Here is a 13,824-nt window from a genome sequence, read left to right on the forward strand (position 1 = left end):
AATATCAAGAAAATCGATCTGGTTTTGTGGTAGTTCATCCTAAATTGGACTTGGTTATTGACCCGGTTTAGGTCATTGAACCATTCATTAAGTTCACTGTGGTTTCCTCGCCAAATCACAAACAAGTTGTCAATATAACGTTTCAAAAAGATCACTCTATGGTCATCAAGTAATGTTGTTTCTACCATCTCAAAATAAGCCATAAAGAAATTGGCATATGATGGGGCCACATTGGACCCCATTGCTGTAACAGATGTTTGTAGGTAAAAATCTTTCTCAAATTTTTAAATAATTGTATTTGAGACAGTATTCCAGCAGTTGTATGGTAGCATGTTCCAAATATTCATCTACCTTGTTTTTAAACACCTTTGTCGGATCTTGGGGTAGTACTCATCACCTCATCCCTGTACTCCTTGAAGTACTAGGGCACCACCCTTATCGGCCTCTCTTATCATGAGATCCTTGTTATTTTGTAAATACTTAAGTACATTTCTTTCAACCCCAGTCAGGTTATTACGGATCTTTCCCTTCAGGGAATGTTGTACCTGCAGCATCTGCTCCCTAGACATCCTAGTGTAAGTATTGATGCTTGCATTATTGTTCTTAGGGTCAAATTTACCCTTCCATTTGAAACTTTTTTGTTCATTCTTATCACAGCCAAAATGTTCCTTGAGGCGTAAAGATCTCTGAAACTTGTAGATATCCACATGTACAGAAAAATCATCAGAGAAGGTTATTAGAATTTCAAAGGGACTAGAGGGGTTTGATATTTCCTTATTCCAGAAAGAAACAGATAGCAATTCCCTACTTGAAATCTCCAGCTGTCATCCCCCTAACCTGAAGCGTGCCCTTCCAGTTTCACAACTGAAGAGGGTGGTCCAGAATAACACAGATTCAATTAAGAAGGATGAACAGCTTCTACAGATGCAGCAAAGATTCAGAGAAAGAGGTTATGGGTCTAACCAATTACAAACAAAAATATTTCAGCACTCCAGTCAGGTATTGCAAGTCACCCAAGGGCCACTACCTAAGGCCCAAGCAAATAATGAAACAGATAGCAGGAAGGTGACAGCAAATTCCAATATTTATTTAATGAAGACAAAAATACAGGGCAACGTTTCGGGACCTTATCACTTAGTCATGCCATGTTGAAACGTTGCCCTGTATTTTTGTCTTCATTAAATAAATATTGGAATTTGCTGTCAATTTCCTGCTATCTAACCAATTACAACCAGCACTACAAGCAGTTGCTGGCTTGATGCAGGAACAAGCCTTACAGAAAAAGAAGAAGGAGTAAGCAGGATGATCTGTACAACCACGTTCACCCAGAAAGATTGGGTTTTCCAAGGATTCTGAAAGAGGACTGGGAAATTATCTCTTCTGATAAGGCCTTGCCGATGACCCAGTTGGAACCACCTATGGTTGGATTCAGGAGAGGGCAGTCCCTAAAGGATTTGCTCCTACGGCCTGATAATAGGGAAAGCTATACCCAAAAAAACATGGTTAAATTCCTCCAAAAAAGGTTGCTACCGATGTAGTGGTTGCATTACCTGTGGAGGATTAACCCAGAGCACACATTTCCTCCATCCATGGACTAACAAAAAGTACCTAATTAACTATAGGGTTACCTGTACAACGAGGTTTATTGTGGAACATCTGATCAGCCGGTGGCCAGGCATTTCCTAGAATCTGGGCATGCCTTTTCAGACCTCAGATATATCATCATAGATCACATTCCAGCAAAACCTAGAGGTGGTGATAGGGCTAGGAGCCTCCTGTTTTCGATAGTCTTGCGTTCAGAATTGTGAGTTGGCATAACCACATCTTTGTGTGCCTTAGCTGTGATTAGATCGTTTGGTAAGATATCTCTCTTTAGTTGGTAAATAGGTTTTCTTGCACTATGGTACTTTTTTCTAAAAATGAATGTGTAGAATCAGTATATTTAACCATTCCTTAGGTAGGATGTGTCTTATCTGATTGACTTTAAATAGTGCTACTCAGCAATATAGATTCTGCTATACACTAAGTTAGTTTAACGAAAGAGTAGCTTTAACTAATTATGTTTATGTTACAAGGGTGCTGTAATATACGTGTAGTTGTAGTGATTGAAATCTATCTACCCACAAATATTTAGCAGTGGAGGGTGTGACTGCTAATAGCTGTATCATTAAGTTATGTTGTGGTTGGTAGAAGAAACGGTTACGTAGTATGTAATATGTTTTGACTTTTAGGTTTTTCTATCTAATTTGTGATGCCGTCCGCTCTCCTGCGCATGCACAGTTGTTCAAGGAGGACATCGACGTGATTCACATGGAAATGCGGTGGTGGGGGCACTTTTTAGGGGATTGAGGTAAGATTGTTTTTATTCTATTGTGGTCTGAGGACGGGGGAGACCTCGAAAACGTTCACTATTAAATGGTTTATTGCTAAAAAAACGGCGACTGCTAGTCTTTTGGAAATACTATTTATATATATATATATATATATATACATGTGTGTGTGTGTGTATGCATATATATATGTATGTTTATATGTTTATGTGTGTGTATGTGTATATATATATATATATATATATATATATATATATATATATATATAGAGAGAGAGATTAAATGCCTTTTTTAGGCTCAGATGCAGATAATTGGCACACACCAAAATGTATGGCAAGTTAAGGAGGACACATCACTTGTGGACTGTACACCGAATGTTCATTTATGGGTCTGAAATATCAGTTCATCGTATAAATAAAATCTGCGAGTGCTGCTGTAGTCTATATTCTGCAGTATGATGTACACAAACACCAACCAATGTAACATCTAGTTCGGTTAGAAAATTACATCCCAATGATATGATGAGCTCTCAACCTGATTTATTCAAGTGCGCATTAGGTCTTTAAACTTTATGAATGAGCTTTGAGTGAATGGATAATACTAATCATGGATTTGTTTTTTTAAGAAAACAAGATACGGCATAAATATAATTTATTGACTTGTTTATTTCCCACAGATTTTGGGAGCTGTGATCCTGGGCTTTGGAATATGGATCCTTGCAGACAAAACCAGCTTCATATCAGTCTTGCGTGAGTATTGGAAGGGGGGGGGGGGGTTCACTAGCAGAGGAAGATTAGAGGAGTAGATTCACTAAATAAAGCTAGCTGGCACATATAGCATCAGCTGTAAGATCTGACATAATTGCAAGGTCCAAATAAAGTGCAACTTAATTATTTACCAAATGTTATGTTATTCACTTTTAAGTTTGCACTATCATTATTTAGGTTACAGTTAATAAAGTAATGCACTTTGGTAAGATTATAACATTTTATTTCTCCAACATAGGTGTGTCCGGTCCACGGCGTCATCCTTACTTGTGGGATATTCTCTTCCCCAACAGGAAATGGCAAAGAGCCCAGCAAAGCTGGTCACATGATCCCTCCCAGTCATTCTCTTTGCCGTTGTACAGGCAACATCTCCACGGAGATGGCTTAGAGTTTTTTAGTGTTTAACTGTAGTTTTTTTATTCAATCAAGAGTTTGTTATTTTAAATAGTGCTGGTATGTACTATTTACTCTGAAACAGAAAGGAGATGAAGATTTCTGTTTGTAAGAGGAAAATGATTTTAGCAACCGTTACTAAAATCCTTGGCTGTTCCACACAGGACTGTTGAGAGGAATTAACTTCAGTTGGGGGAACAGTGAGCAGTCTTTTGCTGCTTGAGGTATGACACATTCTAACAAGACGATGTAATGCTGGAAGCTGTCATTTTCCCTATGGGATCCGGTAAGCCATTTTTATTCAGACAGTAAATAAGGGCTTCACAAGGGCTTATTAAGACTGTAGACATTTTCTGGGCTAAATCGATTCATATATACACATATTTAGCCTTGAGGAATCATTTAATCTGGGTATTTTTGTAAAATAATATCGGCAGGCACTGTTTTAGACACCTTATTCTCTAGGGGCTTTCCCTAATCATAGGCAGAGCCTCATTTTCGCGCCGGTATTGCGCACTTGTTTTTGAGAAGCATGACATGCAGTCGCATGTGTGAGGAGCTCTGATACATAGAAAAGACTTTCTGAAGGCGTCATTTGGTATCGTATTCCCCTTTGGGCTTGGTTGGGTCTCAGCAAAGCAGATACCAGGGACTGTAAAGGGGTTAAAGATAAAAACGGCTCCGGTTCCGTTATTTTAAGGGTTAAAGCTTCCAAATTTGGTGTGCAATACTTTTAAGGCTTTAAGACACTGTGGTGAAATTTTGGTGAATTTTGAACAATTCCTTCATACTTTTTCGCAATTGCAGTAATAAAGTGTGTTCAGTTTAAAATTTAAAGTGACAGTAACGGTTTTATTTTAAAACGTTTTTTGTACTTTGTTATCAAGTTTATGCCTGTTTAACATGTCTGAACTACCAGATGGACTGTGTTCTGAATGTGGGGAAGCCAAGGTTCCTTCTCATTTAAATAGATGTGATTTATGTGACACTGAAAATGATGCCCAAGATGATTCCTCAAGTGAGGGGAGTAAGCATGGTACTGCATCATTCCCTCCTTCGTCTACACCAGTCTTGCCCACTCAGGAGGCCCCTAGTACATCTAGCGCGCCAATACTCCTTACTATGCAACAATTAACGGCTGTAATGGATAATTCTATCAAAAACATTTTAGCCAAAATGCCCACTTATCAGCGCAAGAGCGACTGCTCTGTTTTAGATACTGAAGAGCATGGGGACGCTGATGATAATGGTTCTGAAATGCCCCTACACCAGTCTGAGGGGGCCAGGGAGGTTTTGTCTGAGGGAGAAATTTCAGATTCAGGGAAAATTTCTCAACAAGCTGAACCCGATGTGATTACATTTAAATTTAAGTTGGAACATCTCCGCGCTCTGCTTAAGGAGGTATTATCCACTCTGGATGATTGTGAGAATTTGATCATCCCAGAGAAACTATGTAAAATGGACAAGTTCCTAGAGGTCCCGGGGCTCCCAGAAGCTTTTCCTATACCCAAGCGGGTGGCGGACATTGTAAATAAAGAATGGGAAAGGCCCGGTATACCTTTCGTCCTCCCCCCATATTTAAAAAATTGTTTCCTATGGTCGACCCCAGAAAGGACTTATGGCAGACAGTCCCCAAGGTCGAGGGAGCGGTTTCTACTTTAAACAAACGCACCACTATACCCATAGAAGATAGTTGTGCTTTCAAAGATCCTATGGATAAAAAATTAGAAGGTTTGCTTAAAAAGATGTTTGTTCAGCAAGGTTACCTTCTACAACCAATTTCATGCATTGTCCCTGTCACTACAGCCGCGTGTTTCTGGTTCGATGAGCTAGTAAAGGCGATCGATAGTGATTCTCCTCCTTATGAGGAGATTATGGACAGAATCCGTGCTCTCAAATTGGCCAATTCACCCTAGACGCCACTTTGCAATTGGCTAGGTTAGCGGCGAAAAATTCTGGGTTTGCTATTGTGGCGCGCAGAGCGCTTTGGTTGAAATCTTGGTCGGCTGATGCGTCTTCCAAGAACAAGCTACTAAACATTCCTTTCAAGGGGAAAACGCTGTTTGGCCCTGACTTGAAAGAGATTATCTCTGATATCACTGGGGGTAAGGGCCACGCCCTTCCTCAGGATAGGTCTTTCAAGGCCAAAAATAAACCTAATTTTAGTCCCTTTCGTAGAAACGGACCAGCCCCAAGTGCTACGTCCTCTAAGCAAGAGGGTAATACTTCTCAAGCCAAGCCAGCCTGGAGACCAATGCAAGGCTGGAACAAGGGAAAGCAGGCCAAGAAACCTGCCACTGCTACCAAGACAGCATGAAATGTTGGCCCCCGATCCGGGACCGGATCTGGTGGGGGGCAGACTCTCTCTCTTTGCTCAGGCTTGGGCAAGAGATGTTCTGGATCCTTGGGCACTAGAAATAGTCTCCCAAGGTTATCTTCTGGAATTCAAGGGGCTTCCCCCAAGGGGGAGGTTCCACAGGTCTCAATTGTCTTCAGACCATATAAAGAGACAGGCATTCTTACATTGTGTAGAAGACCTGTTAAAAATGGGAGTGATTCATCCTGTTCCATTAGGAGAACAAGGGATGGGGTTCTACTCCAATCTGTTCATAGTTCCCAAAAAAGAGGGAACGTTCAGACCAATCTTAGATCTCAAGATCTTAAACAAGTTTCTCAAGGTTCCATCGTTCAAAATGGAAACCATTCGAACAATTCTTCCTTCCATCCAGGAAGGTCAATTCATGACCACGGTGGATTTAAAGGATGCGTATCTACATATTCCTATCCACAAGGAACATCATCGGTTCCTAAGGTTCGCATTCCTGGACTAGCATTACCAGTTCGTGGCGCTTCCTTTCGGATTAGCCACTGCTCCAAGGATTTTCACAAAGGTACTAGGGTCCCTTCTAGCGGTACTAAGACCAAGGGGCATTGCAGTAGTTCCTTACTTGGACGACATTCTGATTCAAGCGTCGTCCCTTCCTCAAGCAAAGGCTCACACGGACATAGTCCTGGCCTTTCTCAGATCTCACGGATGGAAAGTGAACGTGGAAAAGAGTTCTCTATCTCCGTCGACAAGGGTTCCCTTCTTGGGAACAATAATAGACTCCTTAGAAATGAGGATTTTTCTGACAGAGGCCAGAAAAACAAAACTTCTAAACTCTTGTCAAACACTTCATTCCGTTCCTCTTCCTTCCATAGCGCAGTGCATGGAAGTAATAGGTTTGATGGTAGCGGCAATGGACATAGTTCCTTTTGCGCGCATTCATCTAAGACCATTACAACTGTGCATGCTCAGTCAGTGGAATGGGGACTATACAGACTTGTCTCCGAAGATACAAGTAAATCAGAGGACCAGAGACTCACTCCGTTGGTGGCTGTCCCTGGACAACCTGTCACAAGGGATGACCTTCCGCAGACCAGAGTGGGTCATTGTCACGACCGACGCCAGTCTGATGGGCTGGGGCGCGGTCTGGGGACCCCTGAAAGCTCAGGGTCTTTGGTCTCGGGAAGAATCTCTTCTACGATAAATATTCTGGAACTGAGAGCGATATTCAATGCTCTCAAGGCTTGGCCTCAGCTAGCAAAGGCCAAGTTCATACGGTTTCAATCAGACGACATGACGACTGTTGCGTACATCAACCATCAGGGGGGAACAAGGAGTTCCCTGGCGATGGAAGAAGTGACCAAAATCATTCAATGGGCGGAGACTCACTCCTGCCACCTATCTGCAATCCACATCCCAGGAGTGGAAAATTGGGAAGCGGATTTTCTGAGTCGTCAGACATTACATCCGGGGGAGTGGGAACTCCATCCGGAAATCTTTGCCCAAATTACTCAACTGTGGGGCATTCCAGACATGGATCTGATGGCCTCTCGTCAGAACTTCAAGGTTCCTTGCTACGGGTCCAGATCCAGGGATCCCAAGGCGACTCTAGTAGATGCACTAGTAGCACCTTGGACCTTCAAACTAGCTTATGTATTCCCGCCGTTTCCTCTCATCCCCAGGCTGGTAGCCAGGATCAATCAAGAGAGGGCGTCGGTGATCTTGATAGCTCCTGCGTGGCCACGCAGGACTTGGTATGCAGATCTGGTGAATATGTCATCGGCTCCACCATGGAATCTACCTTTGAGACGAGACCTTCTTGTTCAAGGTCCGTTCGAACATCCGAATCTGGTCTCACTCCAGCTGACTGCTTGGAGATTGAACGCTTGATCTTATCAAAACGAGGGTTCTCAGATTCTGTTATTGATACTCTTGTTCAGGCCAGAAAGCCTGTAACTAGAAAAATTTACCACAAAATATGGAAAAAATATATCTGTTGGTGTGAATCTAAAGGATTCCCTTGGGACAAGGTAAAGATTCCTAAGATTCTATCCTTTCTTCAAGAAGGATTGGAGAAAGGATTATCTGCAAGTTCCTTGAAGGGACAGATTTCTGCCTTGTCTGTGTTACTTCACAAAAAGCTGGCAGCTGTGCCAGATGTGCAAGCCTTTGTTCAGGCTCTGGTTAGAATCAAGCCTGTTTACAAACCTTTGACTCCTCCTTGGAGTCTCAACTTAGTTCTTTCAGTTCTTCAGGGGGTTCCGTTTGAACCCTTACATTCCGTTGATATTAAGTTATTATCTTGGAAAGTTTTGTTTTTGGTTGCAATTTCTTCTGCTAGAAGAGTTTCAGAATTATCTGCTCTGCAGTGTTCTCCTCCTTATCTGGTGTTCCATGCAGATAAGGTGGTTTTACGTACTAAACCTGGTTTTCTTCCAAAAGTTGTTTCTAACAAAAACATTAACCAGGAGATAGTCGTACCTTCTTTGTGTCCGAAACCAGTTTCGAAGAAGGAACGTTTGTTGCACAATTTGGATGTTGTTCGCGCTCTAAAATTCTATTTAGATGCTACAAAGGATTTTAGACAATCATCTTCCTTGTTTGTTGTTTATTCTGGTAAAAGGAGAGGTCAAAAAGCAACTTCTACCTCTCTCTCTTTTCTCCAACATAGGTGTGTCCGGTCCACGGCGTCATCCTTACTTGTGGGATATTCTCTTCCCCAACAGGAAATGGCAAAGAGCCCAGCAAAGCTGGTCACATGATCCCTCCTAGGCTCCGCCTACCCCAGTCATTCTCTTTGCCGTTGTACAGGCAACATCTCCACGGAGATGGCTTAGAGTTTTTTAGTGTTTAACTGTAGTTTTTATTATTCAATCAAGAGTTTGTTATTTTGAAATAGTGCTGGTATGTACTATTTACTCAGAAACAGAAAAGAGATGAAGATTTCTGTTTGTATGAGGAAAATGATTTTAGCAACCGTAACTAAAATCCATGGCTGTTCCACACAGGACTGTTGAGAGCAATTAACTTCAGTTGGGGGAACAGTGTGCAGTCTCTTGCTGCTTGAGGTATGACACATTCTAACAAGACGATGTAATGCTGGAAGCTGTCATTTTCCCTATGGGATCCGGTAAGCCATGTTTATTACGATCGTAAATAAGGGCTTCACAAGGGCTTATTAAGACTGTAGACTTTTTCTGGGCTAAATCGATTCATTATTAACACATATTTAGCCTTGAGGAATCATTTTATCTGGGTATTTTGATATAATAATATCGGCAGGCACTGTATTAGACACCTTATTCCTTAGGGGCTTTCCCAAAGCTTAAGCAGAGCCTCATTTTCGCGCCGGTGTGGCGCACTTGTTTTTGAGAGGCATGGCATGCAGTCGCATGTGAGAGGAGCTCTGATACTTAGAAAAGACTTTCTGAAGGCGTCATTTGGTATCGTATTCCCCTTTGGGCTTGGTTGGGTCTCAGCAAAGCAGATACCAGGGACTGTAAAGGGGTTAAAGCTTAAAACGGCTCCGGTTCCGTTATTTTAAGGGTTAAAGCTTCCAAATTTGGTGTGCAATACTTTTAAGGCTTTAAGACACTGTGGTGAAAATTTGGTGAATTTTGATCAATTCCTTCATGTTTTTTCGCAATTGCAGTAATAAAGTGTGCTCAGTTTAAAATTTAAAGTGACAGTAACGGTTTTAGTTTAAAACGTTTTTGTACTTTGTTATCAAGTTTATGCCTGTTTAACATGTCTGAACTACCAGATAGACTGTGTTCTGAATGTGGGGAAGCCAGAATTCCTATTCATTTAAATAAATGTGATTTATGTGATAATGACAATGATGCCCAAGATGATTCCTCAAGTGAGGGGAGTAAGCATGGTACTGCATCATTCCCTCCTTCGTCTACACGAGTCTTGCCCACTCAGGAGGCCCCTAGTACATCTAGCGCGCCAATACTCCTTACTATGCAACAATTAACGGCTGTAATGGATAATTCTGTCAAAAACATTTTAGCCAAAATGAACCCTTGTCAGCGTAAGCGTGGCTGCTCTGTTTTAGATACTGAAGAGCATGACGACGCTGATATTAATATCTCTGAAGGGCCCCTAACCCAGTCTGATGGGGCCAGGGAGGTTTTGTCTGAGGGAGAAATTACTGATTCAGGGAACATTTCTCAACAGGCTGAACCTGATGTGATTGCATTTAAATTTAAGTTGGAACATCTCCGCATTCTGCTTAAGGAGGTATTATCCACTCTGGATGATTGTGAAAAGTTGGTCATCCCAGAGAAACTATGTAAAATGGACAAGTTCCTAGAGGTGCCGGGGCTCCCAGAAGCTTTTCCTATACCCAAGCGGGTGGCGGACATTGTTAATAAAGAATGGGAAAGGCCCGGTATTCCTTTCGTCCCTCCCCCCATATTTAAAAAATTGTTTCCTATGGTCGACCCCAGAAAGGACTTATGGCAGACAGTCCCCAAGGTCGAGGGAGCGGTTTCCACTTTAAACAAACGCACCACTATACCCATAGAGGATAGTTGTGCTTTCAAAGATCCTATGGATAAAAAATTAGAAGGTTTGCTTAAAAAAATGTTTGTTCAGCAGGGTTACCTTCTACAACCAATTTCATGCATTGTCCCTGTCGCTACAGCCGCATGTTTCTGGTTCGATGAGCTGATAAGGGCGCTCGATAGTGATTCTCCTCCTTATGAGGAGATTATGGACAGAATCAATGCTCTCAAATTGGCTAATTCTTTCACCCTAGACGCCACTTTGCAATTGGCTAGGTTAGCGGCTAAGAATTCTGGGTTTGCTATTGTGGCGCGCAGAGCGCTTTGGTTGAAATCTTGGTCGGCTGATGCGTCTTCCAAGAACAAGCTACTAAACATTCCTTTCAAGGGGAAAACGCTGTTTGGCCCTGACTTGAAAGAGATTATCTCTGATATCACTGGGGGTAAGGGCCACGCCCTTCCTCAGGATCGGCCTTTCAAGGCAAAAAATAGACCTAATTTTCGTCCCTTTCGTAAAAACGGACCAGCCCAAAGTGCTACGTCCTCTAAGCAAGAGGGTAATACTTCTCAAGCCAAGCCAGCTTGGAGACCAATGCAAGGCTGGAACAAGGGAAAGCAGGCCAAGAAACCTGCCACTGCTACCAAGACAGCATGAAATGTTGGCCCCCGATCCGGGACCGGATCTGGTGGGGGGCAGACTCTCTCTCTTCGCTCAGGCTTGGGCAAGAGATGTTCTGGATCCTTGGGCGCTAGAAATAGTCTCCCAAGGTTATCTTCTGGAATTCAAGGGACTTCCCCCAAGGGGGAGGTTCCACAGGTCTCAGTTGTCTTTAGACCACATAAAAAGACAGGCGTTCTTACATTGTGTAGAAGACCTGTTAAAAATGGGAGTGATTCATCCTGTTCCATTAAGAGAACAAGGGATGGGGTTCTACTCCAATCTGTTCATAGTTCCCAAAAAAGAGGGAACGTTCAGACCAATCTTAGATCTCAAGATCTTAAACAAGTTTCTCAAGGTTCCATCGTTCAGGATGGAAACCATTCGAACTATTCTTCCTTCCATCCAGGAAGGTCAATTCATGACCACGGTGGATTTAAAGGATGCGTATCTACATATTCCTATCCACAAGGAACATCATCGGTTCCTAAGGTTCGCATTCCTGGACAAACATTACCAGTTCGTGGCGCTTCCTTTCGGATTAGCCACTGCTCCAAGGATTTTCACAAAGGTACTAGGGTCCCTTCTAGCTGTGCTAAGACCAAGGGGCGTTGCGGTAGTACCTTACTTGGACGACATTCTGATTCAAGCGTCGTCCCTTCCTCAAGCAAAGGCTCACACGGACTTCGTCCTGGCCTTTCTCAGATCTCACGGATGGAAAGTGAACGTGGAAAAGAGTTCTCTATCCCCGTCAACAAGGGTTCCCTTCTTGGGAACAATTATAGACTCCTTAGAAATGAGGATTTTTCTAACAGAGGCCAGAAAAACAAAACTTCTAGACTCTTGTCGGATACTTCATTCCGTTCCTCTTCCTTCCATAGCTCAGTGCATGGAAGTGATCGGGTTGATGGTAGCGGCAATGGACATAGTTCCTTTTGCGCGCATTCATCTAAGACCATTACAACTGTGCATGCTCAGTCAGTGGAATGGGGACTATACAGACTTGTCTCCGAAGATACAAGTAAATCAGAGGACCAGAGACTCACTCCGTTGGTGGCTGTCCCTGGACAACCTGTCACAAGGGATGACATTCCGCAGACCAGAGTGGGTCATTGTCACGACCGACGCCAGTCTGATGGGCTGGGGCGCGGTCTGGGGATCCCTGAAAGCTCAGGGTCTTTGGTCTCGGGAAGAATCTCTTCTACCGATAAATATTCTGGAACTGAGAGCGATATTCAATGCTCTCAAGGCTTGGCCTCAGCTAGCGTGGACCAAGTTCATACGGTTTCAATCAGACAACATGACAACTGTTGCGTACATCAACCATCAGGGGGGAACAAGGAGTTCCCTAGCGATGGAAGAAGTGACCAAAATCATTCTATGGGCGGAGTCTCACTCCTGCCACCTGTCTGCTATCCACATCCCAGGAGTAGAAAATTGGGAAGCGGATTTTCTGAGTCGTCAGACATTGCATCCGGGGGAGTGGGAACTCCATCCGGAAATCTTTGCCCAAGTCACTCGGCTGTGGGGCATTCCAGACATGGATCTGATGGCCTCTCGTCAGAACTTCAAAGTTCCTTGCTACGGGTCCAGATCCAGGGATCCCAAGGCGGCTCTAGTGGATGCACTAGTAGCACCTTGGACCTTCAAACTAGCTTATGTGTTCCCGCCATTTCCTCTCATCCCCAGGCTGGTAGCCAGGATCAATCAGGAGAGGGCGTCGGTGATCTTGATAGCTCCTGCGTGGCCACGCAGGACTTGGTATGCAGATCTGGTGAATATGTCATCGGCTCCACCTTGGAAGCTACCTTTGAGACGAGACCTTCTTGTTCAGGGTCCGTTCGAACATCCGAATCTGGTTTCACTCCAGCTGACTGCTTGGAGATTGAACGCTTGATTTTATCGAAGCGAGGATTCTCAGATTCTGTTATCGATACTCTTGTTCAGGCCAGAAAGCCTGTAACTAGAAAGATTTACCACAAAATTTGGAAAAAATATATCTGTTGGTGTGAATCTAAAGGATTCCCTTGGGACAAGGTTAAGATTCCTAGGATTCTATCCTTCCTTCAAGAAGGATTGGAAAAAGGATTATCTGCAAGTTCCCTGAAGGGACAGATTTCTGCCTTGTCGGTGTTACTTCACAAAAAGCTGGCAGCTGTGCCAGATGTTCAAGCTTTTGTTCAGGCTCTGGTTAGAATCAAGCCTGTTTACAAACCTTTGACTCCTCCTTGGAGTCTCAATTTAGTTCTTTCAGTTCTTCAGGGGGTTCCGTTTGAACCCTTGCATTCCGTTGATATTAAATTATTATCTTGGAAAGTTTTGTTTTTAGTTGCAATTTCTTCTGCCAGAAGAGTTTCAGAATTATCTGCTCTGCAGTGTTCTCCTCCTTATCTGGTGTTCCATGCAGATAAGGTGGTTTTACGTACTAAACCTGGTTTTCTTCCAAAGGTTGTTTCTAACAAAAACATTAACCAGGAGATTATCGTACCTTCTCTGTGTCCGAAACCAGTTTCAAAGAAGGAACGTTTGTTGCACAATTTGGATGTTGTTCGCGCTCTAAAATTCTATTTAGATGCTACCAAGGATTTTAGACAAACATCTTCCTTGTTTGTTGTTTATTCCGGTAAAAGGAGAGGTCAAAAAGCAACTTCTACCTCTCTCTCTTTTTGGATTAAAAGCATCATCAGATTGGCTTACGAGACTGCCGGACGGCAGCCTCCCGAAAGAATCACAGCTCATTCCACTAGGGCTGTGGCTTCCACATGGGCCTTCAAGAACGAGGCTTCTGTTGATCAGATATGTAGGGCAGCGACTTGGTCTTCACTGCACACTTTTACCA

The 13,824-nt window shown here is 43.1% G+C and overlaps 1 protein-coding gene across 1 annotated transcript in view; it reads left to right on the forward strand.

Annotated features, from left to right (window-relative positions):
• Nucleotides 1-13,824, forward strand: part of CD82 (CD82 molecule) — a 231,369-nt gene that overhangs the window by 160,786 nt on the left and 56,759 nt on the right. The window contains exon 3 of the mRNA XM_053720235.1: nucleotides 3,007-3,079. Coding sequence (XP_053576210.1) covers nucleotides 3,007-3,079 — 73 coding nt within the window. The remainder of the gene's footprint in view (nucleotides 1-3,006; nucleotides 3,080-13,824) is intronic.

This window comes from Bombina bombina, chromosome 7, assembly GCF_027579735.1.
Source record: "Bombina bombina isolate aBomBom1 chromosome 7, aBomBom1.pri, whole genome shotgun sequence".
Classification (NCBI taxonomy): Eukaryota; Metazoa; Chordata; class Amphibia; order Anura; family Bombinatoridae; genus Bombina; species Bombina bombina.